We start from the raw sequence: 27,639 nt of genomic DNA, 5'->3' as shown, positions 1-27,639 counted from the left end.
TTCCCTGTAGTGATCCACGAAGGGATCATTTTGTTCTACCAAGGAACAGTCTTCTTAGCATTTAAGGTGTTTTACCTTCCCAAAGCATATATACATTTCTTTAAACCTCTAATAGTGAGACTCCAGGTCTCATTCAGAGAACAGAATGTTCTTTAGGCAGGAAGTCACACACCTCAGTGCACATAATTTAGACCAGGGGTTGGCACAGTTTTTCTGCGAAGGGTCAATATTTTAGGCTTTACTGGTTATATTTTCTCTGTGGGAACTCTACTGTTGTTATCGAGAAAGTAACCATAAACATTACATGAACCAATAGAGTTGATTGTGTTCTGATAAAACTTTATTTAGAGAAACAGGTAGTAGCCTGGATTTAGCCTGACTCCTGTTTTAGACAGCTTTCTGCTCCGCCTACTCATAAGGCTTGTGTAGCAAGCCTATCCTAGCAAAATACAGAGAATTAGTTTTCCAGAATACAGAAAGCTGAAAGGAACCCGGGGTTGCACCTGTTACAATCTCTCATTTTTAAGTGAGAACACTGAATCTCAGAGTAGTAACTTTTCAAGGTCACAAGGAATCAGTGAAGAGTCCAGACAATTCAGTCTTTAACAGATTCTGATGGATATGAGTCACATTACTTCAAATATAGTGTCATGTTGACATTTGGAGAAACTGTCTTAGCTCATGTGTTTTAAAGGAATAAAAGAGAAAGAGAAAGAGAGAGAAACGGATATAGGAATTCATGTGGTAGTGTTCTGAAAACTTAACCAGGGGTCAGCCAAGAAAGGATGAGAGTTATACATTTAGCAAGTAGATTGATTAATGAAACAAAAAACAGCACTGTATATTGAACACTTTGTCTAAGTCTGTTTTAAAATTATATATGTATGATGAATGAATAATAAATAATTTTAACTGAGAAAATAGAGACCTCTAGATTCCCTGATATTCAGTTCATTCATCCATTTATTTTCTTTTTTTTTTTTTTTTTTTTAGCAAACGTTCATCAAATATCTTCTCTTGAAGGCACCATGAAAGAGCAAAGCTAATCAAGACAGAGTTCCTGTGCTTGAGGAGCTTATATTGGAGCCCAGGAGAACTGGGAACCATTTCTTGTTTAGTACTGTATCCTCTAAAGAGGAAACAGGGTTTGCTTCATGGAGGACATGATACTTGAGTTGGACATGTGGATATGGTGTGATGTGTGTATATTGGTCTATAGATGAAGGTAGACGGTAGGGAGAGGGAGTCAATAATTCAGTCAATAATTCAGGTTGGATGTATTTAGAGATTGGCAAGGGAACTAGTGATAGTTTTTGTAGATATGTTTGGCAGGGTTTAATTTGTGGGATGGGATTGGCTCAACAGACCAGTTGTCAAAGAGATGTCAGTTGTTTCAGCCAAAGCAGTTAAAATAAGTTAATAAAAGTGCCTCACTTTGGGAGGGTGTCTTCAACTCTATAGATGCCATATAGTCTCTTGAAGTAATTAAAATATTGAATTAAATATGAAAGCATTGATTTTGAAAGAATCAGACTCAAGCAAAAAATTCTTTTAGTGCTCTTGAAGAGTTCATGCTTCCCCACACGAAAAATACCCAAATAACTGGTAGGAACTACTTTACACATTGGAAGTAGCTGATTTAATATCTACTAATCATAAACATATGCTGGAATCATAGTGGTTCAGCCAGAGTGCCAGTATTCGGACTTCACATTTAGTAGAGACATACATAGCTCTTACCCCCAGTGACTCACACTTTCTGTGTTTACCTTGGCTTGTGGTTGGATGATCCAGCTGGGTATCCAGTGTTGTGCACCAAAGGCACATGGGGCAAGCAGAGGGGGAAGGCTTTAACTCGACACTAATGAAACACTGGCTTGCCTTAGGCATTTTAGTAATTATGTGAATGCAAAAATATTACTAATAACAGAGCATATTGTGGAGGCCATCTCAAACCTGGTCAGCTGCATTTAAGCTCATGGCCACAGGTGCTGTGGAATGTACCGTTTGCTGTGAAAGTGGTGAAGGAGATCCAGTTAGAGATTTTCTGCCTTTCTGGAATGACACCACCCCTAGAATAGAAATCTCCACATTCCCAAACAAGATTCAACCTAAATCAGCAAATATTTAGTTCAACGAACCAGTTACTGCATCAATACCTATTCCTGGAAACTTTTACATCCAGGGTGTCTTTACATTTATAGATACCATGACTATATTGTCTACCTGGAGAGAGCTCTCACAGTATTAAGAGTGTTTCTCTGGTACGTAGAGATTAGCTTTGAACAAGTATAGGGCAAGTTCAATATAAAAATAGCACATGGCTAAAATAGGGCCTGGCTCGAGTGACTGCTGTGTTGGAGGCTGCCATCTGTGTTGTCTCCTTGAATCAGGACACTTCTGGGCAGCATTGCCATGATGGGCAACTTCTGTGGCTTGGATGTTTCTGGCTGATGTGAAAAAGCTGATGGAGGAGAGGCTGGGAGGACTCTGGGCATACCAGAAAATACCATATGAATAGGATGTTTCTGTTTTCAGAAGTGAAAAATGTTGGCAATCAACATTTAACAAGGTCAGGGCCCAAGAAGGTACTGTCTTCTAGTCATTTCTCAAGGAAGGTAGAGAGGAAACCAAAGTCTTTCAGTATTTCCCACATGTTTACTGGAAATTATACAAATTGTTGACTAATAGGAAAACAAGGGAAATTAATCCTTTTTTTAACCCTCACATCCACAGTTTGTGGCCCATTTCCTAAATGGGAGTTTGGTCTGTGTTTCTAGTGCCTTCCTTGCATTCCCCTGTGGCTGTGTGATCTGCACAGGAGACCGTCAGTCACTAGTCTTGTGTGTCAAGATGGAGGCAAAACATATTTGTTTATGTAAATGTTTATGCATGCAATATGTTTATGCATATTTGCTTATCCTCATTCTAAGATTGGAGATAAAGCTTCTAGCACATCTCTGACCAATATAATCATAACAACATTAGACAAAAATGTTTGAGCTAAAAGTCAAAATCATAACATCAGACAAAAATGTTTGAGCTAAAAGTCAATCAGTGCAAACAAGTGATCTGATCTGTTTGTATATTATCCATTCAGTAGGCCATAGTATACTAAAAATAGAAATTCAAGAAAGGCTAGCTAAAATTATAGGTAGCAAATTAATAGGATATCTTTATAGGAAAGTTAGAAATGTAAAAGCCAGATATTACTCTCTCTCCTACAAATATTCCTTGGTAGTATTGTTTGACAAAATGCTGGACTGGAGAGATATTTTCCTTTACCCAGGGTTTTATAGTCTGCTTTGATTGCATATAACCTGTCCAGCAATCAGTTTATAGGACATTTGAGCCCCAAGGACCCATAGAAAACATCTAACCTTATTTTTCAAATGAAGAAGGTGAGATGTTAATCAACTCAAGTCTCCAATGTTCTAACATTTCTATACCATTTTTTTAAATGGGAAGATCTCGTCATGCTTTTTCACATTGTATTCTTACCATTCCTTCCATATAATATGTGGCATTAGAGTATAGCATCACTCTATCCACAAAGCGAGAGATAGCTTATATGTATGCAAAAACAGATTTTTGGGGAATGCTTAGCATCCATAGATTCAGGATTGTACTCTTTCTCAGGCCTTGGTATAGATGACATATTTAGAGTAGTAATATAATCAGTCTGCCCTTTGAAAAGGAGTATTTTAATGAAAATGAGTGTTCTATTTTAAAATTAAAAATTAGAACATAATTAATTTTCACTTACAGGTTATTCTCAAATAGTAAAGTGTAGGTAGCTTCAAAAATATACCCTCAGTGCACATTTAAAGTTCAGTGAGGATTCTAAGAAGGAAAAAGGGATATCTTCAAAATGGCATCTGTGATGATCTCCAACTCAGTTTTCTTTTCTGGTTCCTTCCTTCTGTCTATTGGACTTTTCCTTTTGGAGAAGGCAACTTAAACTCCCATGCCTTACTGGGTGCCTGCTCTCATGTGTCTCTGGGTCTGCGTGCGTGGTATTAACTGCTAACATCTACTGAGTGCTTCCTATAAAGCAAGCACTATTCCAAATGCTTTACATGTATTAAAGCCCCTAGGGTTTACTCCTATGAGGTAGGTGTTTTTTTGCTTCTAATTTTACAGATTTAGAAACTGAGATACAGGGTAACTAATCAGCCCAAGTGAAGTATGGTAATGTCAGCCCAAAACCCAATGCTGCTGCTGTTGCTTTTTAAAAATTGTGGTAAAATATACATTCCACAATACAGCTCATGCCTCTTAGCCATCACACTCTGTTCTCTTTCTATACATCCTAATTCCTTTGCCTGAAGAGCCTCTTCCCCAGTCTTCACCTGGTAAGTACTATAGTCCTTGGAGATTGGGTCATATGTTACTGTGTTAGTCTGTTTCCTGTTTCTATAAAAGAATGTCAAAGACTGGATACTGTATAAAGAAAATAAGTTTGTTTAGCTCATGATTCTAGAGGCTGGGAAGTCCAAGTGCTTGGTGCTGTATATGGCCAGGGCCTTTGTGCTGTGTCACAACATGGTGGAGGACATCACATGGTGAGAGGGAAAGAGTGTGCCAGCTCAGGTCTCTCTTCTTCTTATAAAGCCACAGTCCCATCGTGGAGGCCCACCCTGATTACCTTACCTAATCCTAATTACCCTTCTAAGGCTCTACCTCCAAATATCATCAACATATGAATTTGGGGATTAACTTTTCATCACATAAAATTTAAGGGACATATTTAAAACATAGCCCTTAACATTATCTAGAAAGCCTTCCTTAGTACCTTTTCATGTTTTCTTCCTATCTGGGTCTAGATTATTTCCTTTATGCTAGCAGTAAAACCTGGGCCAGTTAGAGCCATAAATTTATTATTTCCAAAGGTAATTATGATGTTACTCCTCTGTAGCTGACCCCTACCCCTGCACTGGACTGCAGCCTCCCTGAGAGCAGAAGTCAGGGTTTATCTTTCTGATCTCAGTACCTAGCAATGTACCCTAGAAATATTTATGGAATAGAGGGAGGCAATGTATGATTCTTTTTAATTGAAAAACAAAATAACTGACTGCTTAAAATTTTTCAGAGAAGACAATTTTTTAAATTTTTCAATGAAACATAGAAAATGATACACCAAAGAAACACGGAGAAATGTTAATCTACATCAGCTTCCACATAGCCAGCTCCTAATATTTTCCCTTTGTCGGATTTTATCTCCTGTAAAGAAAAAAAAAAATCCCAAGAGGTGAAAGAGAAAGGAAATGCTTTTGTTTTTCAACTGTGAAACTGGAGTTTCCATGACCTCATTGTGAGGCCATCGCTCTTCTTGGAGGTATTAATAATTTGTCTTTTGTTAAAGTGTAGCATCTTAATTTAGGGCTCAGTGACTTAGGATGATTTAGAAGGGATCAGAAAACATAATTTTAAAGACTGGAAAATGATGGCCATGAGGAATATACATGGAAATTGATATTATTGGAGCTGGAGTATAGAAAGGCAAAATTCTCTGTGCGAATTGCGTCAACAAGAAGAAAATATTGTCCCACTGGTAGGCACATACAAACTGGTTCTCTACGGGGGTGTCCACCCCTAGAGAGAACTGCCAGCCCCGGCAACAGCAGTTGCTCCCTGCTAGCAGCGTCATAGATCACAAAATAAAATAGTGCTGTCTCTTTGTAATTGTGTAAGCCATAACATTTGCTGTATAATTTTCTTTTCTGATTTTAGCTTGATTTTCTGTCCTTGAAATTTCCTAGGGTTATAAACATAATTGGTGATTGCTAAGACAAGAAGCCAATTTTTCTATTATAAGAAATAGCAAAGTACCTTCCGTTTTTGAAGCCTTGCTTACAAAACTTAAAAAAAAAAATTCCAGGCATCTGGGAAATTCAAATTCATAAAATAATGTTTAATTAGAAAGGAAAGGAAGCTACACTTGTAGAACAGAGTAATTTGATTATATTTTAACTATTAAATAATTTTCAAGGTGGTCATTATTATATGCACTTAATTGACATTAGATTATATTAAGAATTTAATTTTAGCTCCCTTTACAAATTGGCCAATGCCCATTCACCCTTGGTAGACTAATAAGGTTTCTACTGAGCCGTGTTTTTTATTAATCCTCATTGCTACTCTCAGATAAAAGACACGAATAGGGCCAATGGAATTCTTTCCACTATTGAGTTCTATAAACACAATTTCTGGAGCTGTTTCAACAGAATGTGAGCATTATTATAAATTATTGGGAACTCAGACCCAAATCAAAACAATGAAGCAAAACAGACCTTCCTGCCTGTTCTGATTGCATCACTGTCCTCACAAGTCAATAAACGTCTAGCGCTTCACTTTAAAATTTCTTACAAGCTTTTTCTTGGTTCTCTTTCTCTAACTTGGTCTCTCACAATCTTTTTGTGTCTAAATTTGAGGTCATTTGTGTCTTCAGTGCAAACCTCATGGAGAATAACAAAGATTCCAGTCTCAGCAAACCCACGAATTGCTAAATCCACCTCAGCCTCTGCATGAGAAAGACCATGTCTAAGGAATGCTGTGAATTGGGCTCTGGAAGCTTCTCAGGCTCAAAGTCAGTTCTTGCCTGGGAGTGCTGTGTGACACAGCAGGCTTTTCCTCCTCTCAGCTTAAGAGTATGGACCAGTGACAGTGAGGCCTTTTGTTCCGCTCAGCACTCTCTGACCACCCCTGGTCACAGTTCAGGAATGCAGAAGTTGGGCTTCTAAGAAATTAAGCTAGTATCGTTGCACCAAGTCATGGGTTTATGTTTTTGCTTTATATGTTCATAAGCATTTTATTTGCTTTCATTTTTTACCCACTAATTGGCAATACTTTTTTTTTTCTGTTGCTGCTATAAATACTACGTAGGGGTTTTAATGAAGTATTAATAGACCCTCAAGCTTTTCCTAATAAATCAGAGGGTTTTGTATCTTACAGAAATTTTGCTTAGTTGAGTGATTCTGGGTCTAGACCAGATGTAATTTGCGAGGAGGGAGAGAATAAAGGGATTTGTAATATTTAGGGACCCAGTTTGAAATGGTACCAATGGATTTATTTTGTATTTTTTTAAGGGAAGAGTTGTTGAAAGAGACTATTAAATAATGTCTGCTTATTTTCAGGACAATATTGTAATTGCAAAAGCTTAAAGTAGGAAAATTAGTTTGAGATGAGAGCCACTGCACTTGTCTAAAAAGAAATTTCTTCAAATTAGTCTTTAAATTTTTTTTGGATATTCCTATTTTATTGAATGCAAAGTGACAATAAGAACAGATACTGTGTTTTCTTGAGACCAAATTGAGATCAACTGTATTTTTTCTTCTTTGTCTGCTATCTGTGTGTGTGTGATTCACAGAGTTAATGCAATCTTATGATTTACTCTGTAGCATACAAGAAGGTTTCAGTTTATTCTATAAATGCAGACCACACTTTGAAGAACATAATATATATAACCTCACATAGTGTGAAATTTGAGTTTGATGTTTAAAGATTATTCTTAATAAAGTGGGTATTTTCCAAATTAAATGAAAAGATAGTGTTTGGTGAAATTAGACTGAATTGGTTGAGGCATTTTATGTTTGCCACTGTTTTTAAAGTTTGAGTTCTGATGGTCTTCCAGAGGCGTAGCTACTGTATGTTCCAATTCTCTAGTAGCGTTTCATCTTCAAACACTTTACCCCTCGCATACCAATTTTTGTCTTGGTAAATATGGCCTCTGCCCATAAGAGACAGAAGAGGTTGCTGAAATTCTTAAAGGAATCTAATTGTAAAGCTGACACACAGAGCCATGCTCACTTTTTGTGACTAGGATTTGCTCAAATTCTGGTCTGCACTAGCACATTTCTTCTTCAGTATTACATCAATAGCTCTAAAATATACTATACAATTGATTTCTGCAATTATTTCATTTGTTCTTGAAGTCTGCTTATCTCAAATACGACCATTTGCATGAAATAACAAGGTAGCAGGTAGGGAGAATACTGTTTAAAACATTATCATAGAGTGGAATATATAATTTATTTTTGGCCATGTGACTCTGCAGCTGTAATTACTTTCCTTAAATCTTTAGTGATATTTACTTCTTTCTATTTAATGTGGTCTTCAGTCCTTATTGCAGTTTCTTCCAAACGGTACCACAAATCCAACAACTATTATGGCAAACCCATTAATGATATGTCATTATCATCATGAGATTAAACTGCATTTGGATAAGTAGAGCCATTTAATGTTGTTAAATCGTACTAGAAGAAGGGAAATGAATACAGCTCTATACTGGGTATCATAAGCAGGATAAATTTAAATACTAAGATTTTAAGAATCCATGCTGGCTAAGAAAGGGAGAGCATTGTCAAACTTCTCAAATCACTGAGTAGAATAGAGTTGGCAGTTGTCTCCCTGATACTAATTCACCGATGGCATGGAGTAGCTTTCCAGAACTAGTGACCAATTGTGCCCTCCAGCATCCATAATTTGGTGGACTGAGATAAGGGTAAAGTAATGAAACTTAATGCTTCAGGGCATATGTAAACTGTTCTTCTGCAGAGATAGGACAGGAATTTTCTCCATTCATTCTGCAGGTCAATTTCCCAAGGATCTTCATAAGTAATATTGTGAAATGAAGCTCTGGACCTGGGAACCTGAATTTGCCAGCTAAGTTTCCCAAGTAGACTATATGTCTGAGTGAATAAATGAATTTGATCCAAGGGTAAGGAGGTCAGGGGGTTTGTGTAAGGGGACTAAAAGAAAGTAAATTGGTGGGGAGTAGTGGGCCATGCTTATAATCCCAGCACTTTGGGAAGCAAAGGCAGGTGGATCACCTGAGGTCAGGAGTTTGAGACCAGCTTGGCCAACATGGTGAAACCTCGTCTCTACCAAAAATACAAAAAAATTAGCTAGGTGTGGTGGTACACCTAGCTACTGTAATCCCAGCTACTTGTCTGTAATCCCAGCTACTTGGGAAGCTGAGGCACAAGAATCACTTGAACCCAGGAGGCAGAGGCTGCAGTGAGCTGAGATCGCGCCACTGCACTCCAGCCTGGGTGACAGAGTGAGACTCTGTCTTAAAGCAAAAAAAGAAAGTAAATTTTTGGAAGAATTTTAATGTGATATGGAAAAAAGCCTAGATCTCCTAAGGCAAGTGATGAGTCAAAGGCAATATGGGAAACATAACGTGAGAGAGTGAAGTTGAGTAGTGGCTCCTTTCCAAAAAGTGACAATGGAATCCTTAAGGATATAAATGCCATTAGGGTGGTTATAATAGACTAGAAGGCACTGAAGCAGGAGAGGCAGTGATTTGGCAAAAGGACTAGAGGGAAATGAAGTGTTTAAAGGCAGGAAGAGGCAGAAAAAGGAGAAACGGGGAAAAGCATTGTCAAGCTCATGATGGTAAGAACAATTGATTTTAGGATGAGGAAATGAAAGCATCAGAATTATTAAAACCATATGAAAACCAGTAATTATTTAAATTATTAAATTGACTTGTGCCAGTTGCACTGGTTGTGCCTAAGTAAGACAACTGTATATTTTATTATTCAAAATGAGACAATTTTGAGAGTGAACTTAACAATTATGCCTGGACAGCAGGTATAACCTGGGGTTTTCTGAGCAAACCAGAACATGTGGTCATCTTATGCCTGAGTCCAAATACCATAAAATGTAGTATTCTATGTTTTCTAATAAGTATCATTGCTGACCAGCATTTGAGCAATTTCTTTTATATCAATAAACACCAAAATATCAATTAAATCAATATATAGGTCTCAAATATTTTGGTTCATATATAGAATCACAAAAGAATCAGGGCATTTTGGTTATAAGTCACTGTTATTTCACTTTCAGTCTCATCAGTATTGAAATAATCAACTCTGTTAGCTTTGAAAGAAACAAATCTATGGGGAAGGGTAGGAGTCCTTGGAGCCAGACTGTTGGATTGGGATCCTGGCTCTTCTACTGACTGTGGGAACTTGGGCAGGTTATTTAGCCACAGTGGCTGTTTCCTCCCTGGGGATAGTAATAGTATTAATCTCACAGATTTATTGTGAGAATTAAAAACATTAAGTAAAGACCTTAGAATGATGACTGCAATATAGATCTATGGAAGAGCCAACTATTCTTTTATTATATTCTCAGGGCGCACTGTTCTTTTTTTGCACAGCCCTTTGAATGATCATTTCCTGTCCTCTTCCCCTTCCCTCTCTTCCTACTCCATCTCCATCCCTTTCAGGTGTAAAAATCCAAATTGAATAAGGAAAGTAACTCTCACAGAAATAACGTATCAGAAAATATCCTTTCTACTTCAGCTTATGTTAGAAGAATAAGATACCACATAGAAGGGGGATCTTCCAAACCTAATAAATGTGGAGGTTGATTTCTTAATATACAAATTATTGATCATGATGATTTAATCAAACCTGAAGGATTCATTTACATTGAAAAAATGTTTGTTATTTGGTGTATAGTCAGGGTTTTCTAGAAGGACAGAACTAATAGGATATATGTATATATGAAAGGGAGTTTATTAAGGAGAATTGACTCACACAATCACAAGGTGAAGTACCATGAGGAGCAAGGAAGGCAGTAGTGGCTCAGTCCGAGCCCAAAATCTCAAAAGTAGGGAAGCCGACAGTGCAGCCTTCAGTCTGTGGCCAAAGTCTGAGAGCCACTGGTGTGAGTCCAAGAGTCCAAAAGCCAAAGAACTTGGAATCTAACGTTCAAGGGCAGGAAGCATCCAGCATGGGAGAAAGATGAAGACCACAAGACTCTGCAAGTCCACTGCTCCCACCTTCTTCTGCCTGCTTTATTCTAGCTGCGCTGGCAGTTGATTGGATGGTGCCCACCCACATTGAGGGTGGGTCTGCCTCTTTCAGTCCACTGACTCAAATCTTAATCTCTTTTGGCAACACCCTCACAGACGCACCAGGAAAAATACTTTGCATCCTTCAATCCTATCAAGTTGACACTTAATATTAACCATCACACTTGGGTCTTGACAGTAAAGAGCATTACTTAAAAAATCAAGAAAATACTCTTTCTAACCCTTTGCAAAGAATATGACCTGCTTAATAGTTATCACAAATGGCAAACAGCAGTATTTTTTGGAAACATGGAAACTGGTTAGTGTAATAAGCCATTATTTCACATGGTGAAGTTTGGAAAACAGGAGAAAACCCTATTAGACATTCACAGAGATATGTAGGAAAATAGGGGGCAGGGCAGTGTTTAGAGAAAGAAGGGAAATAAATGAAATAAAGCAAAAGAACCAAAATGTCTCTAGAAAGATGGGTCAGAGGCAGAGATAAATGAGAACAGAAGCTTGACCAGCTTTACATATTGAAAGGAACGTATCTGAAGTAGGAATTCTAGGAACATACCGACGATTAATACAAAGCCAGGATTTTACAGTCATTATGATGTTACTTTCTTAGAGAAATAAAATCCATACAGATTTGGTAAAAGGAGCATTTGAAGTCGTGGTCAATGTTCTAGCTTACCTATCCTATTGAATTAAGAATTAAGCAGTGACAAGTGTATATATGTTTCCAAAATTTTGTTATCTCTTTCTCCCTATGTCCTCCTCTCCATCATTGCAAAGTTAATGGGACCCGTGACATCAAAGACACAGAAACAGACCAAATATCCAGTGTTTTCAGCAACTTTGGTAAATTCTTTAAAAATCTGATGGAGTCAAGGGTCTTTCCAGCATCCAGTAGAATAAAGCATTGAACACAGAGTTAGTTGTTCAAGGCACACAAGCAGGAGTATGGATCAAGCTCACACAGCACTGCCCCAGAAGATAAATGAGCTCTGCCCTTAGCTTATCTGCCCAGTCAAAAGACAGCATGGTTTCCCTGAGACTTGGCCTCAGCATTCCTAAGCCGAGCTATAAATTTTTGGCTCTGAGAGCCATTTTCCAAGTACCACTAAGTCCTTTTTTGTGCTGTTATTAAATAGCTATTTCCCAAGTTTATTGGCGAAGGGTATGGGAAACAAACTGATGCCTGAGGAATTCTTTTGACCTGTGTCACTGCATGGAGTTGTAGGTTTGCTAGCAATATTATTTAGGATAATCCAAGTGAGAAATTCCTGTGGCAAACATATTATAATAAAACCATCAGATGAGCAATGGGTGAGGGGCTGGGGAACTTGTTAAAAGCCGTAAAGCATAACTAAGACTGTCCTTTTTTGCTTCGGTTTAGGGCAGAGATTCTGCTCTGGAGTCTGGTGCTTGCTTGTCTTTTTTTTTTTTGAAACAAAGTCGCTCAGGCGAGTGCGGTGGCATGATCTCGGCTCACTGAAACTTCTGCCTCCCGAGTTCAAATGATTCTCCAGCCGCAGCCTCCCGAGTAGCTGGGATTGCAAGCACGCACCACTAAGCCTGGCTAATTTTTGTAATTTTAGCAGAGATGGGGTGTCTCCATGTTAGCCAGGCTGGTCTCGAACTCCTGACCTCGGGTGATCTGCCCACCTCGGCTTCCCAAAGTGCTGGGATTACAGGCGTGAGCCACTTTGCCCAGCCACTTGCTTCTCTTTTAACATTGCACCAGAAAACCAGAAGGGAAAGGGTGAGAAATACAAATTGTCCAGTTTTCCTCCTAGCTGCTTGGTCTAGTTAAACATTTGTAGGTAGACAGACCTGAAAATAAGGTTTTATGGTATTTATGATTTTTTTCTCTATCTATTCACTTATTATCTCAGATAAATGAGAACTGTGGTCTTCAATTAGAGAAGATCAAAGGCAAATCAGGAAATAGTGATTTATTTATTGTAAGAGTCAGGAATGGCATAGTACTGCTTTAGATTTGTTCTGAAATAATATGGAACTTGTTGCTCTATTAAACAGATTTTTATTAATGAGCTTTAAAAATCATACTTAATCACATATGACACAGTAAAATAAAGTTTGAATAAAATCCTTGTTTAAAATCAATTTAAATTTAATACTTAGTATGTATGGAGTAGGCTTTTCCTTTTAGATGCTCACTGTGTTTTCTTATAGGCATTATTTCACCGATGATACCTTACATATAGTTGGAAAGGAGGCAAATTCAGATATACTGGCAGCTGGGGATTTAGTTCTTAATCTCAAATCCTTTTAGACACAGTTACTCAAATTTCAGAATGTTTTATTAAAGAGTTGGTAGGAAAATTTGGAAAAAAAACTGGGCTTTTCAAAAAGTAAAGTGTAATCAAAAAAGGCAAGCCTAGAAATGAATAAGGAAATTCTGCTTTTCACTTAGAACATTCTATGATCAATAAATGCCTGTGTTTAGCTGTAGTTTTTATTATTTCATATCTTTTCTGTAGCATGTAAAGTTACAGGGACTTACCTTCATTTTGGTGGTTCTCTAATTTGTTTTTAAGTGCTGCTAATTTTATTCAGAGTTATGCTGCATAAAATATGGTTGGTTCGTTTTAAAATGTATATTTAGAGCTTAAGCCTTGCACCTAATAGGTTTAAGAATTTAAAATATGCTGGATATGCTTATGGAACATCAGTATTAAATGAGTGAAGAAATTGAAATCTACAGCACATCTATTTGGAAATTACAATAGCAAAAACAAAAGGTAAATAGTAGCTAAAATTGGAACACTTTCAGATTCCTATCTTATCTTGAAAAACTATGAAAGAATAACAGAGAAACTAGGCTCTTATGCCCAGCTGCAAAGTTCCCCTGCTAAAGAATAACCTGACTTTAAATTTCACCCCCAAGTCTCCGCTTCCCACTGTGTTTAAAAACTGTGGTCACAGGTGGTTGATTCCTTTTTCAGAAGGCACTTCATTTAGATCGGTATCAGAACCTTGTTTGATTCAACAAGAAGGCTATGCTAATTGTTGGCTATTTTCTTGGAGAGGGACATCAAACTGTAATCAGGAATTTTAGGAGAAACTTGTGATCAAAACATTTGCAGCAGGAGTTCAAACAAAGAATTCAATGTGCTAAAATAATGAAGTGAATCTTCTCTGTCATGGAATTATATCCTAACTATGCCTGCCTATGTAAGTCGAACACACACACACGCACAAACTACATGTTTTGGAGAAGTGCAGGGAACAGGTAGGTTTTTTCCGCTTTAGAAACATTGGGCCACTTTAAAAGTTTGGTGACGGCCGGGTGCGGTGGCTCACGCCTGTAATCCCAGCACTTTGGGAGGCCGAGGCGGGCGGATCACGAGGTCAGGAGATCGAGACCATCCTGGCTAACATGGTGAAACCCCGTCTCTACTAAAAATACAAAAAATTAGCCGGGCGTGGTGGCGGGCGCCTGTAGTCCCAGCTACTCGGGAGGCTGAGGCAGGAGAATGGCGTGAACCCGGGAGGCGGAGCTTGCAGTGAGCTGAGATTGCGCCACTGCACTCCAGCCTGGGCGACAGAGCCAGACTCCGTCTCAAAAAAAAAAAAAAAAAAAAAGTTTGGTGACAGTAAATTTGCAAATATGATTATTTTCATTTTCCAAGTAAAAAAATTGTAAGTTTCTGATGCTGTGAAGAAAAAGCAAAAGAAGTATAATTTGTAGGAGTACTCTCAAAGTCAAGATCCTCTTATCCTAAAAACCAGACTACAATCCCCATCACACCAAGAAATTCTTAGGTCCAGGTAAGAAACAAACTCAGAATTCAGCAAGTACATTGTAAAATTATACAGTATAGTATAATGGACATACAGTAAAATAATGAAATTTAAATGCATGACTTCTGTGAAATTATTTTAAAAGAATTTTTAAACTAGCAGAAAAGTTTATTTTTACTGATGGTTCTGTTGTTTTTACAACACATTCAAAACACTTTCTACAGAAGCTTTCAGTTCCTTAGCAAGGTAAAAGATTTCTCACTAAGAAAATGGATTGCTTTGATAAAGCAATAATTAGCATTGATGTCAAATTTATTATTATCCAAAGCTTATCTCAATTTAGCTATTGCAATAGAGCTTTCCCTTTAAAACCTCCATCACCATTACTATTACTTTACATTCTGATCTTTAATTCATTGGAAGGGATTTGTTACAGTTAGTCTGGGTCAGTGACTCAATCTCTTCAAGAGGAGGAAACACCAAAATGGGCCTTGTACTTTACTGGATTCATTTCATGTTACTGATTTTACCTGGGTGTAATTCCGAATACAAATGTAGAAGTTGTATAATTCCATATCAGGGGTCCTTCGCATATGGGAAGATGAGATCATGGTATTATACTTAGGTCTCTGTATACAACAACCTTTTTTATTTTTCCAAGTTAAATTCAGTCTTTAAAATGCATGTAAACATACACAAAACAGCATATATATTATACGATTCCCTTTATATATTGTACAAAATAAGCAACACTAATTGGGGGTATCAGAAGTAAGGTTAGTAGCATCTTAGAGATGGGGGTGGGGGTGAGGGCAGGGGCAGGTAGTGAGTGCAAGGAACATGGGGCGAGCTCCTGAGTTACTCTTCTTTTCTTGATTTCAGTGACATTTCATAGGTGTATTCTGTCTGTGGAAACTCATTAGGCAATCCACTTATGGTTTGTTCTGTTTTCTTCATGTATATTACATTAAAATGTTTTTAAAGGCATGTGCATTAGTAAACATGGAATTTTGGTTCCTCAGCTTGGGTCTTGGATATTCACCCAAATACAAGTTGGAAAGGCTGCTTATGTGCACATGTATCTCACAGATCTTGGAGTCTAGCCCACGGTGTTAAGTGAAGGAAACAGTATTGATGGAGGCAGGCATTGCCACTGCTTAACCCACAGCATGAATCTGGGCTCCTAGGCCCTAGGCTTGGACCGTCAGCCGCCCAGCCATATTATAATCTGTTAACAGGTGTGGATGAGGACCAAGGATCAGAATCAGGAAGGGCCAGTGGTCAGTGAGGGAATTGGGAAGTAAAGCCAACAAGCCAAGCATTGTTAATGATCGAATGACCTCCAAATATGTACCTTCAGCCCAGCCTCCTTCCTGAATAGTGGTTTTCAACTTGGGCTCTGCAATTCGGAAGACTCAATTCCTCTTTTAGCTTTGCCATTTTGTAGCTGTGAACCTTTGGCCAAGTTATGTTATCTCATTAAGCCTGAGCTTCCTTATTTGTAAGAAGATGTATGACAATATAGAGTTGTTGGCACACTCTGTGGTTATATAGGAAAGGTTTAAGAAGGGTAGATAGCAAGGGTAGTTGCTGTCAATAACCAGCGGTCTACAGGCAGTTCCACAGGTTTCTCAAGTCCAATTTTTACTTTGTCATCTCTGCTCACCATTATTTACCCATTTGCTGGTAGCATAGGAATCATTCTCCTTTTCTCCTTCCCTCTACCAATCACCCCATTGATTAGCTTTCCAGTGTGTGTAAGTTTCTTTCATCGCCATGGCATGACTCAAGCTGTCAGCCTTTCTGGCTGGTCTTACTTCAGATGCCTCCCAGGTGCACATCCCGCTCCAAAGGTTTCTTATAATGCAGACAGTGATTTTTCTAAATACAAGTTGAACCATGCCACACACACACACCCTGCTTGAAATTCTATAATGGTTTTCATTTCCCTTAGGGTAACCTGAACTGCTTAATATTTTATACCACCTTATAAGGCTTTACATGGCCTGATTTGCCACCACTTCCCTCTCTAGCTTCAAATTTTGCTGTTTCTCTTTTTCAGTCTATACTGCAAAAGGATGTAATTTCATTCAGTTTCCCCTTCAACATGCTACGCATCCTCTTTCAATTCACGCACGATATTCCTTCTGTTAGAAATAGTCTGCTGTGCCTCCCCCATTTTTATGAAATGAACTGTGTTCCCCCAGAATTTATATGTTGAAGTCTAATCCCCAGTACCTCAGAATGTGACTATATTTAGAGATAGGGCCTTTAAAGAGTTAATTAAGTGAAAATAGGGCCTAATCTAGTATCCCATACTGGTGTTCTTACATGAAGAGAAGATTAGGACAGAGGGAAGACCAAGTGAGAATGCAGGGAGAAGACAGCCATCTATGAGCCAAGGAGAGGGGCCTCAGGAGAAACCAACGCTGTCAGTACCTTGATCTTAGACTTTCAATTTCCAGAACTGTGAGAAAAAAAAATCTTAAGCCATCCAGTCTGTGACGTTTTGTTATGGCGGCTCAAGCAGAGTAATATACGCACAATGAATTCACTTCCCTGCTTCAGGACTGAGCGTAGAAATAATGTTTTCTGGGGTACTCTGTGGGTCAGGCCAGGTGCCCTCTGATTGGCATAACAACACCAAAACTATACTGACCATTCACCATGCCTTGTATCATCCCATTTAATTTTCACAATAACTTTATGAGAGGGATGGTTGTTTGTTTGTTTGTTTGTTTGTTTTGAGATGGAGTCTTGCACTGTCTCCCAGGCTGGAGTGCAGTGGCTTGATCTCGGCTCACTGCAACTTCTGCCTCAAGTGATTCTCCTGCCTCAGCCTCCTGAGCAGCTGGGACTACAGGCATGCACCACCGTGCCTGCCTAATTTTTGTATTTTTAGTAAAGATGGGGTTTCACCACATTGGCCAGGCTGGTTTCGAACTCCTGACCTCAAGTGATCCTCCCGCCTCAGCTTCCCAAAGTGCTTGGATTACAAGTATGAGCCACCACTCCTGGCCACAAGAGATGATTTTATCATCCTAAATTTACCAGTTAGAAAACTGGGGAAAAGAGGAGTTGCCAGACATGTACAGATGACCCAGTCTCTTTCCTCAGTTCTTATTTTCAAGGAAGAATATTCCTGCACACCTTTTAGAGTTTGACTTCCAGACTAGCCTTATTACTGTGTCATAGCAGTCATCCTACTTTACTGCAGACACTTGTTTAATTTTCTTCTCTGCTAGTCTCAAAGCTCCAGGAGCACAAAGCCTATGTCTGGAATTTTTTTCACTGACATATCAGCCAGTGTCCAGCACAGTGTGTGTCCCACAAATATGTGCTGGGTGCTCCCAGCTCCAGTGCTGAGACAAGTGAGCTGCCAGTAGTCTCGCCTGGCCCATAGATGGGGAAGGAGAACAGCAATGCTCTTTAGGTAGGGAGGATACAGGAGCCGAAGTGCAGCGGAGAGGGCTTAAGTGAGCACAGTGCTCTGAGCTTCTCCCTCTTCTCTCTCCACAGTTTTTGCAGTTCTCTTTATTTAGGTTTAGAAAAAGAAAGTATTAAAGCCAAGAAATAATTATCAAGAATATGCTATATCCAATCTTTATTCGTACAATCTAGTTGGCTGTTTTCTTCTATCAAACTAAAGAAAAAAATAGCTTTCTTTAGAAATTTGAAATATGGATGATAAAATCTAATTCCACACACTTGAAGTTGTCCATGGAAGGAGTCCTCGTAGACATGAAAGAATGAGGTAGTAATTTCAGTGAAATGAAGGGCAGTAGCTCAATTACTGAATTGCTTGGTATTAGAAAAAAGAACATGAATTGATACCTTTTCTAGAATTTCACAGGCACTTCCTACAATCCAGGGTGCATGAATATTAGTGTATAAGCCCACGTCCAAAGAGATCAAAGGAAATATTAGCATATCAACACTGTGACACTACCTGCCATTAGTCATTTTAGTAACTGTCTTGATGATCAGATTGAAAAACCATAGTGTATGTAGGGTTTGGCATTATCGAGGTTTCAGGCATCACCTAGGGGTCTTGGAGCATATCCCCTGAGGAAGAGCAGGGACCACCCTATGTCTCAAGAGAGGCTTAAAGTGTTGTTAGAGTTCAGAGGAAGATGGCTCCTCCCTAGAATCAGGGAAGTCATCAGCCAGAGACTAAGTTGGCCCTGACATTGTTGTAGTAACCCCTCTTCAGGAGCTGAAAGCCTGCCAGCCTCCCTGAGGCAGCAGTCAGTTCTCTGACTGATTGGATCTGACCTATGTGTTAGGCCAGTGAATGAGCCAAGAGAGATTCCATTTTTAAGCCTGCTTTAGAATTCAAATCAATCAAAACTCTTGTAAGGTTATTCTGCATCTTATCCCTATGATTGATCAATTCAAGCCTGAAAACAATGGCTGGACTTTCTGCATGTTATACTCTGACCTTGGTGCTAAAAAACGCTAATGTTAGAAATTATGGGCAGTTGCTGTCTGGCCATTTTATTTCATTACTTTACAACGCGCTTAACCAAAAAGGCCTGTACTATTGAGTTTAAACCAAATGACCAATACAATTGAGGTATTTATCTCCAACAGAGGACGTACACTGGAAAAAAAAAAGGCTCAACAATAATTATTGCTACAGGCTTTAGCAGACACAAGATGTTACAAGCTAATACTAGATTTGATTTGCTAATGTTTTGCTGAGGATTTCTGTGTCTATGTTTGTAAACGATGTTGGTCCATAGGTTTTTGTTCTGGTAATGTCTTTGTACAGATGGTTTTGGTATCATTATAATCCTGGCTTCTTACAATGAATTGAGAAGAGTTCCTTTTACCTCTTTTCTGTGCAAGTTTGGTTTCTTCCTTAATGTTTAATAGTGTATTAGTGAAGCCATCTGGGCTTGGAGCTTTCTTTGTGGGAGGGTTTTAAATTATGAATTCAATTTCTTTAATAAATATGGGTCGATCTCATTTCTTCTTCTGTGAGTTCTAATAAATTATCTTTCAAGGCATTTGTCCATTTCATATAAGCTGTTGAATTTCTTGGCATGGAATTCTTCAAAATATTCCCTTATTTTCTGTTTGTGATCTGTAGGATTTTTAGGTACAAGGCTCTTTTTTTCCTTTCCAACACTGCCTATTTTTGGCTCAAGCTGAGCTATAAATTTATTAATTTTACTTATCTTTTCCAAACTCTGCTTTTTAAAAATTTTTTTCTATTGTTTGCCTGCTTACAGTTTCATTGATTTTTGCTCATCTTAATTATTTCTTTGCTTCTATTTACTTTTGACTTAATTTAATGCTCTTCTTTTAATAGCTTCCGTAAGGTGGAAGCTTAGATAATTGATTTTGTATCTCTCTTCTATTTTAATATAACCATTTATTGCTATAAAATTCCCTCTGAGGATTGCTTTAGCTGCATCCCATATATATTGGTTTGTTGTCGTTTTCTTACTATTGAGTTCAAAATATTTTCTAATTTCTCTTGGGATTTCTTCTTTGACTTTTCAGGATATTTAAAAGTGTGTTGCTTAATTTCCAATCTTTGGGGATTTTCTGGGTATTAAAAAAAATCAATTTATAATTTAATTCCATTGTGGTCAAAGAACATCCTTTGCATGAATTAAGTCCTTTAAAATTTCTTGAGACTTGTTTTATGGCTTGTCATATGATTTGTCTTGGGAATGTTCCCTGGGAACCTAAAAAGAATGTGTAGTCCACTCTTTGGGATGAAAGTAGTCTATAAAGATCCATTAAGTGAATTTGGCTGAGGCTATTGTTTGTTTTCTCTATTTTTCCTGATGTTCTGTCTACTTGTCCTATCCCTTACTGAGGGAAGAGTGTTGAAATCTCCAACTATAATTGTGCATGTGTCGCTCCTTTCAGTTCTGAAGGGTTTTTACTTCAAATATTTTGAAGCACTGTGTTTCAGGGCATACTCATTTAGGATTATTAGGTTTTCTTGATGAATTCAATAATTTATCATAAGTAAATATCCCTCTTTGTCTTTAGTCCTAGTTCTTTTTCTGAAGTTGTAACAGCCATAGAGTTGTGCTGCTGATACCTCCTTTCCAAAGAGTGGAATACTTAGCCCACAGCCTCAGTTGCCACACTTCAGGACCTGCCAGTCTTCCTGTAGTGGCTCTGCTCTCCCCAGGATGCCACTGGCCCATGACTGAGCACAGCGTGGTACTAAACTGGGCTGATACAGTGCCAATGCCAGCTCCTCTGATGGGCAGTTTCTGCTGGGGGATCTCTGTAGGCCTGGCTGAGACTTTTGGGGACCCAAAAGTCCCAGACTCTTCCTACTCAAGTCTTTTTCCCCTTCTCTGATCATAGGTTTCAGATCTTCAGTCATGTTTGAAGGCTTTTCTATACCCAGTGTGGCTCCTGTTTACTTTAATCTTTCATGGCTGTTTCCCTGCAGTAAATCTCCTGAGCTTCTGATTCAGTATTGACAACTGCTTCATGCAGGACCCAAGCTGCCGCACAAATCTACCTGTCTGAATGATGTGGCCGCCCCAACTTTCTTATGATTAACGCTTGCATGTCATATCTTGGTCCATCCTTTACTTTTCCTGTGCCTGTGTCTTTCTGAAGTGTGAAGACAGCATATATGCTTGGGTTTGGTCTACTATCTTGCTATATATGTTTACTACTATTTATCCCATCTGTTCTCTCTCCTTTTTCTCACTCATTTCCGGCCCTCATTGATATTACCTGAGTTTTACTGGGTTTTTTTTTAGTATTTTATTTTATCTCTACTCTTTTAGCTCTTTGTTCATTATTTTTCGTGATGGCTGCAGAGTTTACAACATGACACTCTATCTTATCACATTCCACCTTTGAGTAATGCTATCATTTCCTGTGTAAGAATCTTATGATCTTTGCTTTCATTTTTTCATCCTCTCCTTTTTGCTGCTATCATATATTTTATTTATTACATGTCATAAACCTTAAAAGACATTATTATTTTTGTTTCATACATTCAATTTTATTTTAAAGAAATCAAAATAAGAAAATAGTTTCTTTTATATGTAGCCATATATTTGCAATTCCCCACATTTTTATTCTTTTGTAGAGGTCCAAGTTTCCATCTGGTATTATTTTCTTTCTGCTTGAAAAACTTTATGTTCTAGTATTTTTTTTCTAGTGCAGATTAGCTGGCTCTGTGCTTTTGTTTGTCTAAAAAAGTATTTATCTAGTCTTCGTTTATGAAGGATAACTTCACTGGATATTGAATTTTAGGTTGATCATTTTTTTCTTTTAACACTTTAAAGATGTTGCTCTACTACTTTTAGCTTGTGTGGTTCCTGACAAGAAGTTTGCAGTTATTCTTATCTTTGTTCTTCTGTATGTAATATGTCTGTTTTTTTCTACTCTGCTGCTATCAATATTTTCTCTTTATCTCTATTTTTCAGCAATTACATCATTATATGCCTGTCTGTGGTTTTGTGTTATCTTTCTTCAAGTTCACTGAGTTTCTTGAATCTGTGATCTATAGTTTTCAACAAACTTGGAAAATTTTCAGCCACTATTTCTTTAAATCAGTTCCCCCTCCCAATCCCCATCCTAGCACTCCAGTACCACATATGTTGGACTACTCCATGTCATCCCGCAGGTCACTCAGACTCTATTCAATTTTTCCAAACTTTTGTTCCCTGTGTGTTTCAGTTTGAGTATTTTCCATATTTTCTCTCCAAATTTATTGGTCTCTTGTCCTGCAGTTGATTAATATGCTAATAATTCTATCTAGTATATTTTTCATTTCAGATATTTTGTTCATTTCCAGAAAGTTTTATTTTCTTATCTCCCATTTCTCTCCTCTTATTTTTCTTTTAAGTCCTTAAATAGTTGAGCATATTTATGATTTCTCTTTTTATGTCCTCGTGTGCTAATTCTGCCACCCTTGACTCTGTCATTTCTGAGTCAAGTTTTTGAGCCTCATTTTCTTGCTTCTTTGCATGTATGTAGTTTTTTAGTTAATGCTGGACTGTTATTTTGTTGTTGTTGTTCAGTGCAAGGTTTTATTGCCTTTCTTTTAAAGTTTTGTTAAGGGAGGTCTAGAGTAGACTTTACTTAGGCTGATTTAGTTTCACTAAAGTGAGAGACTTCTGGGGTTTTGACTAAAACCCCAGGTTCTCAACAAAGACTTTCTATTCTGATTGGTCCAAAGTCAAATGCCTCCCAGCCCTTTAGGAGCTCTGGGAATTGCTTAACTTATGGAAGATCTTTTTCTGGGGGGTCAGGGGCTGCTCTATGAAGTTGACGCTGCACATGAGTGACTTAATATTTAGCAACAAACTCAAGGAGACCCCCATATGGATTAATTGAGCTCTTTGTCTCTATAACTTCTTCCTGTCAGATACTTTTTCTTCCAAATTCCATCTGCCTTATCCTCCCTGAACTCTGTTCCATGTCCCCTTAACTCAGTGAGACCCCAGTGTTCTTGGCTTCCCCTTGCTGTACTGCTGGTCTGTGCGGTTCATCCGGGTGGAAAGCTGGGATGCCTGTAGGACTCACTCATCGTTCCCTTTCTCTCAGGCATCACATCTTCTGTTGTGCTTCCTCTTATCCAATGTCTATAAACAGTTTTTTATGTAGTTTATGCAGTTATCTAGTTGTTTATGGTGGCAAGGCTAATCTAATATCAGTTCATCCTTTATGGCCAGAAACAATTTCAGCTTTTATAAATATTCTGGGTGTTTCCTTCTAGACATTAAAGTAGCCTTTCAGACCCTCTTTAGATTTGAGAGAGAAGCAACTTTTTGGTAGGGTGAGAAGAGACTCCGGGGCCATTGATTGTGCCCTGGACTGACACAAGCTGATATTAGACACAGGACCATAGTTGGCATCCCAGATAGGAAGGGGGTCTGACAACTGGGAGATTGAGGGGTTGCTGTGGCTCCTGCTCCTCCCAGGTCCTGTTTCCCAATCATCTTTCACACATAAGGAATATAAGTCAGGGACAACCTGTACATCTAAACTATTCCAAGAAAGTAATTTCCTAACTGGGGCTCCATGTCTATCGTTTCATTTATGGATGTGAATTTTCTTTCTCCTTTGCATGTCCATGGCAATTTAAATAATTCTTTAATCTTTTTCTTTTGCATCAATGCTATTCATTTAGGACTTCCAAAAGCAAGGAACTCTGTTAAGGGATTTGCATTCATAAACTCATTTAATTTTCACTATGACCCAATGAGGTAGGTACTGGTATGATCTCTATTTTATTCACGAGGAAAGCGAGACTTGGAAAGATTAAGAAATTTGCTCACGATCATGCACCTATGTTGTGCCAAAGCCAGGATTTGCACCCACGTCCTTTTCATTTCGTGCTCTACATTCCTGATATTAGGTTATCTTTCTGTCTTATACTGCACACTACCTTTGTACTACAGTTATTTCTGTGTCTGTCTTCGTAGTTTATGAATTGATTGAGAATAGGAACCCTGTACTTACACATTTTGTGTCTTCACGGCATTTATCAGGGCCCTTGCCCACAGCAGTCTGGAAAGAGAAAAGGGGGAAGAAATGTCTCCTTTATTATTTATTTTAGAAAACAAATACCCCTAAACTCTTAGAATTAACTTGCCATCAAAATATTTCTTTATCGAGAATATTTTCCTTTCAAGGTAACTTTGTCTTATTTATTTTATTCCTAACAAATCATAGTTACTGGAATCAGCTGGTAGGAAATTAGCTATCCTTCTATAAAACAACAGATGGCAGCAAGGAAAAATTCATTTTTGTTTTGTTGCAAAGTGTACATAAGCAGTAATTGCAGGCTTTGGGATAATGTGTTCTATGATATTTGTTCCTTTTAGTCATGGACATAAATGATCTTCTCTTACAAGACTGATTTTTGTGTTTTCTGTAGCATCAGATAAATATTTATTAAAATATGATATATGGGCTCAAATAAGGATAGAAATAGCACAAGACCCTGTAATCAGTAACTTGAAGTTATTCTTTCATTTGTGAACCAAATACACAGTGCTGTCTTGATTAAATCTGTCAATAATCTGGGCAATAAAGCAATTCTACAGGAAAAAGCTGACCGGTGCATTGGCATCCCCAGGGTAGGATGTCAGAGCTTTTGGGTGCTTCCGAAGTGTTGTTACATTAGATGAAGAAAAAAGACTTGACTCTTGGATGGCAGTTTCCACAATTCATCCCCACCTTCCCCTGGGATCAAACGTGCTTGTCACAGGCAGCATTTAAGCCACATCTGATAACCTTCTATAGTTGAGCTCTCTTGCTCCACATAGACTGATATTTGTCAAGCCAGAGGCTACTTGTAAGGTGAGAAAGCCTGGCTGCTGGAAGCTGTTAAAAAAATCGATATCAGACTTCTTTAGAATCTTTAATTATTCAATTAAAAAATGCCTCCAGCCCTTGGGCAGCTGAGCGAAGGGGAGAGGGAAGAGGTGGGAGGTGGGGGGTGGGGAGCCATATTGCCCCAGTGTTTGAAACCTTGAATTCAGAAAAACATAAAGAGAATGAAGACTTGTGAAAGTCAGTCAATTTTGTTTTTATTTGACCATACTCTGTTCTTAGAGATTCTTTTTCATCGGCCCAAATCTGTAACTTTCAGGTTCAATAATTATGAAACTCTTCTCCATATTTTGGAACTAATGTCTTCATTCAGAGTGAGCAACTTTAAATATTTTTTTGTTTTGTTTTGTTTTTATTTTTATTTTTGAGACAGGGTTTTGCTCTGTCACCCAGGCTGGAGTGCAGTGGTATGATCATGGCTCACTGCAGCCTTGTTCTCCTGGGCTCAAGCAATCCTCCTGCCCCAGCCTCCTGGACAGCTGGGACTATGGGTGTGCACCACCACACCTGGCTAATTTTTAGATTTTTTTGTAGAGATGAGTGGGGTATCTCACTATGTTGTCCAGACTGGTCTCAAACTCTTGAGTTCAATTAAATGCCCCTGCCTCAGCCTCCTAAAGTGCTGGTATTACAGTTATAAGCCACTGTGCCTGGCCTAAATCTTTATTTTCAATTATTAATGCTCACAAAAAGATCTGTAGTAAGATAGTTCTTGTCCTCTAAAATGTGGGAGCCAAGAGAGAGTAGAGAGGAAAAGAAGAGAGATGGGGAGAGGTTCGTATTTCACAAGCAAAGCAAGAGCGTTCCTTAGAAGTGAGAGGGAATTATGTTCCACATGATCTTTTGAGATTCAGGATCTTTCATCTCTTGGTAATTTTATAAAATGGACAAATAACCACTAAAGTCACTTCCTTGGTTACACATAATTAATGAACATTCATCAAGGAATTAATTTGTGGTCCTTAGTGACCTGAACTGGATTCAAGCAATAATGTGAAGGCCCAACACTAAATACCATATGTTGTTTCTGATCCTTGAGACTATCCTGTTGCCTAGTACGTTTTTATGTTAAACATTAGTAGTTGGATCTTAAAAACCACAAGAAAACACATGTCATTTTCCTTGTCTGGATAATGCTCTTTATGTAGTTAGATAAAAGGTTAGGACTGTTGTTCAACAGCATATTAGGGTGACTAGCTGGAAGAGAGGCAACATACAAATGATAAAATTCAAAGTAGTAGATACCTCAGATACCCTGAGCTGATCATTACACATTCTATGCATGTAACAAAATATCACATATACCCCATAAATATGTAAAATATTATGTATCAGTACAAAATCCTCTCAAATCCATAAAACCCCACAAAACCATTAATGAATCCCACTGCCACCAAGGTAGGACTTAAAGGACAATGGGGAGTTTTCATTTTTAAGGGAAACAAGCCCAAAAAAGGACTTTAGGTATACTCTAAACTAAGCTAAATTGTTTCAGTGAATTAATTCATACTAAATATTGTACCTAATAGTCACACTCCATGAAGTTCATTTGTACATTAACCATCTTAATAGTATGTTTCAACTGGGTGCTCTAACAGAATGTAAGGTCATATTTATTACATTTGTTTCCAGGAGCTCCAACTTGTCTTAAAGTTTACTACATTGCATTTTCCCTGGGATGTTTCTCTATAGAAAAACGGTACAGACAGTTCCTGACTTAGGATGGTTCAACTTAGGATCTTTTTACTTTACAATAGTGCAAAAGTGATACGTGTTCTGTAGAGACCATACTTTGAGTACCCATTCAACCATTCTGTTTTTCACTTTCAGTACAGTATTCAATACATTATATGAGATATTCAACACTTTATTATAAAATAAGCTTTGTGTTAGAGGATTTAACGAACTGTATGATAATGTAAGATAATGAGCACATTTATGGTAGGCTAGGGTGAGCTGTGATGCTCTGTAGGTTGGGTTTATTCAATGCATTTTTGACTTATTTGACAGTATTTTCAATTTGTGATGGGTTTTCTTTTTATTTATTTATTTTTTTTTTTTTGAGACGGAGTTTCGCTCTTGTTGCCCAGGCTGGAGTGCAATGGCACGATCTCGGCTCACTGCAACATCCGCCTCCGCCTCCCGGGTCCAAGCAATTCTCCTGCCTCAGCCTCCCGAGTAGCTGGGATTATAGGCGTGCGTCACCACACTCAGCTACTTTTTGTATTATTAGTAGAGATGGGTTTTCACCATGTTGGCCAGGCTGGTCTCGAACTCCTGACCTCAGGTGATCCACCCGCCTCAGCCTCCCAAAGTGCTGGGATTGTGAAGGTTGTATCTGGACATAACTCCATCATAAGTCAAGAAGTATCTGTATTCATTCACTAATTAAATATGTATTTGTTTGAGTTTCACTGTTTGTAGAATGCTGTACTTTGTCTGAAATTACGCATTTATCCATTTATTCATTTAGCAAATATTTATTGTATGTTAATGTATGCCAGGAACAGTTCTTGGCACTGGAAATGTTAAATCAGCATAGCAAATGAAGTTTCTGTTCCACCTGTGACCTAGGTGCCAATGAGGAAGTCAGACAGTACACAAGCAACAGATGCATACATAATGTAATTTTGGAGAGAAGAGAAGAAATAAATTAGCTCCTTTTACTAATGTCTGATATTGTGTGACAGCAGCTGGGAAATCAGATAATGTGGTATAAT

At 38.1% G+C, this 27,639-nt stretch overlaps 1 protein-coding gene across 9 annotated transcripts in view; it reads left to right on the top strand.

Moving 5' to 3' along the window:
- Positions 1–27,639, top strand: part of ARHGAP28 (Rho GTPase activating protein 28) — a 230,260-nt gene that overhangs the window by 62,657 nt on the left and 139,964 nt on the right. The window contains exon 1 of one of the 9 annotated variants that reach the window (XM_055368445.2): positions 8,653–8,719. The exons of the other annotated variants lie outside the window; for them this stretch is intronic. Coding sequence (XP_055224420.1) covers positions 8,703–8,719 — 17 coding nt within the window. The 5' untranslated portion in view covers positions 8,653–8,702. Of the gene's footprint in view, positions 1–8,652; positions 8,720–27,639 lie in introns of those variants that run through there. 9 annotated transcript variants of the gene reach the window in all.

The sequence above is a fragment of the Gorilla gorilla genome, chromosome 17, assembly GCF_029281585.2.
Source record: "Gorilla gorilla gorilla isolate KB3781 chromosome 17, NHGRI_mGorGor1-v2.1_pri, whole genome shotgun sequence".
NCBI lineage: Eukaryota > Metazoa > Chordata > Mammalia > Primates > Hominidae > Gorilla > Gorilla gorilla.
The sequence above is the reverse complement of the archived record's forward strand: the minus strand, read 5'-3'. Positions and strand labels throughout refer to the sequence as shown.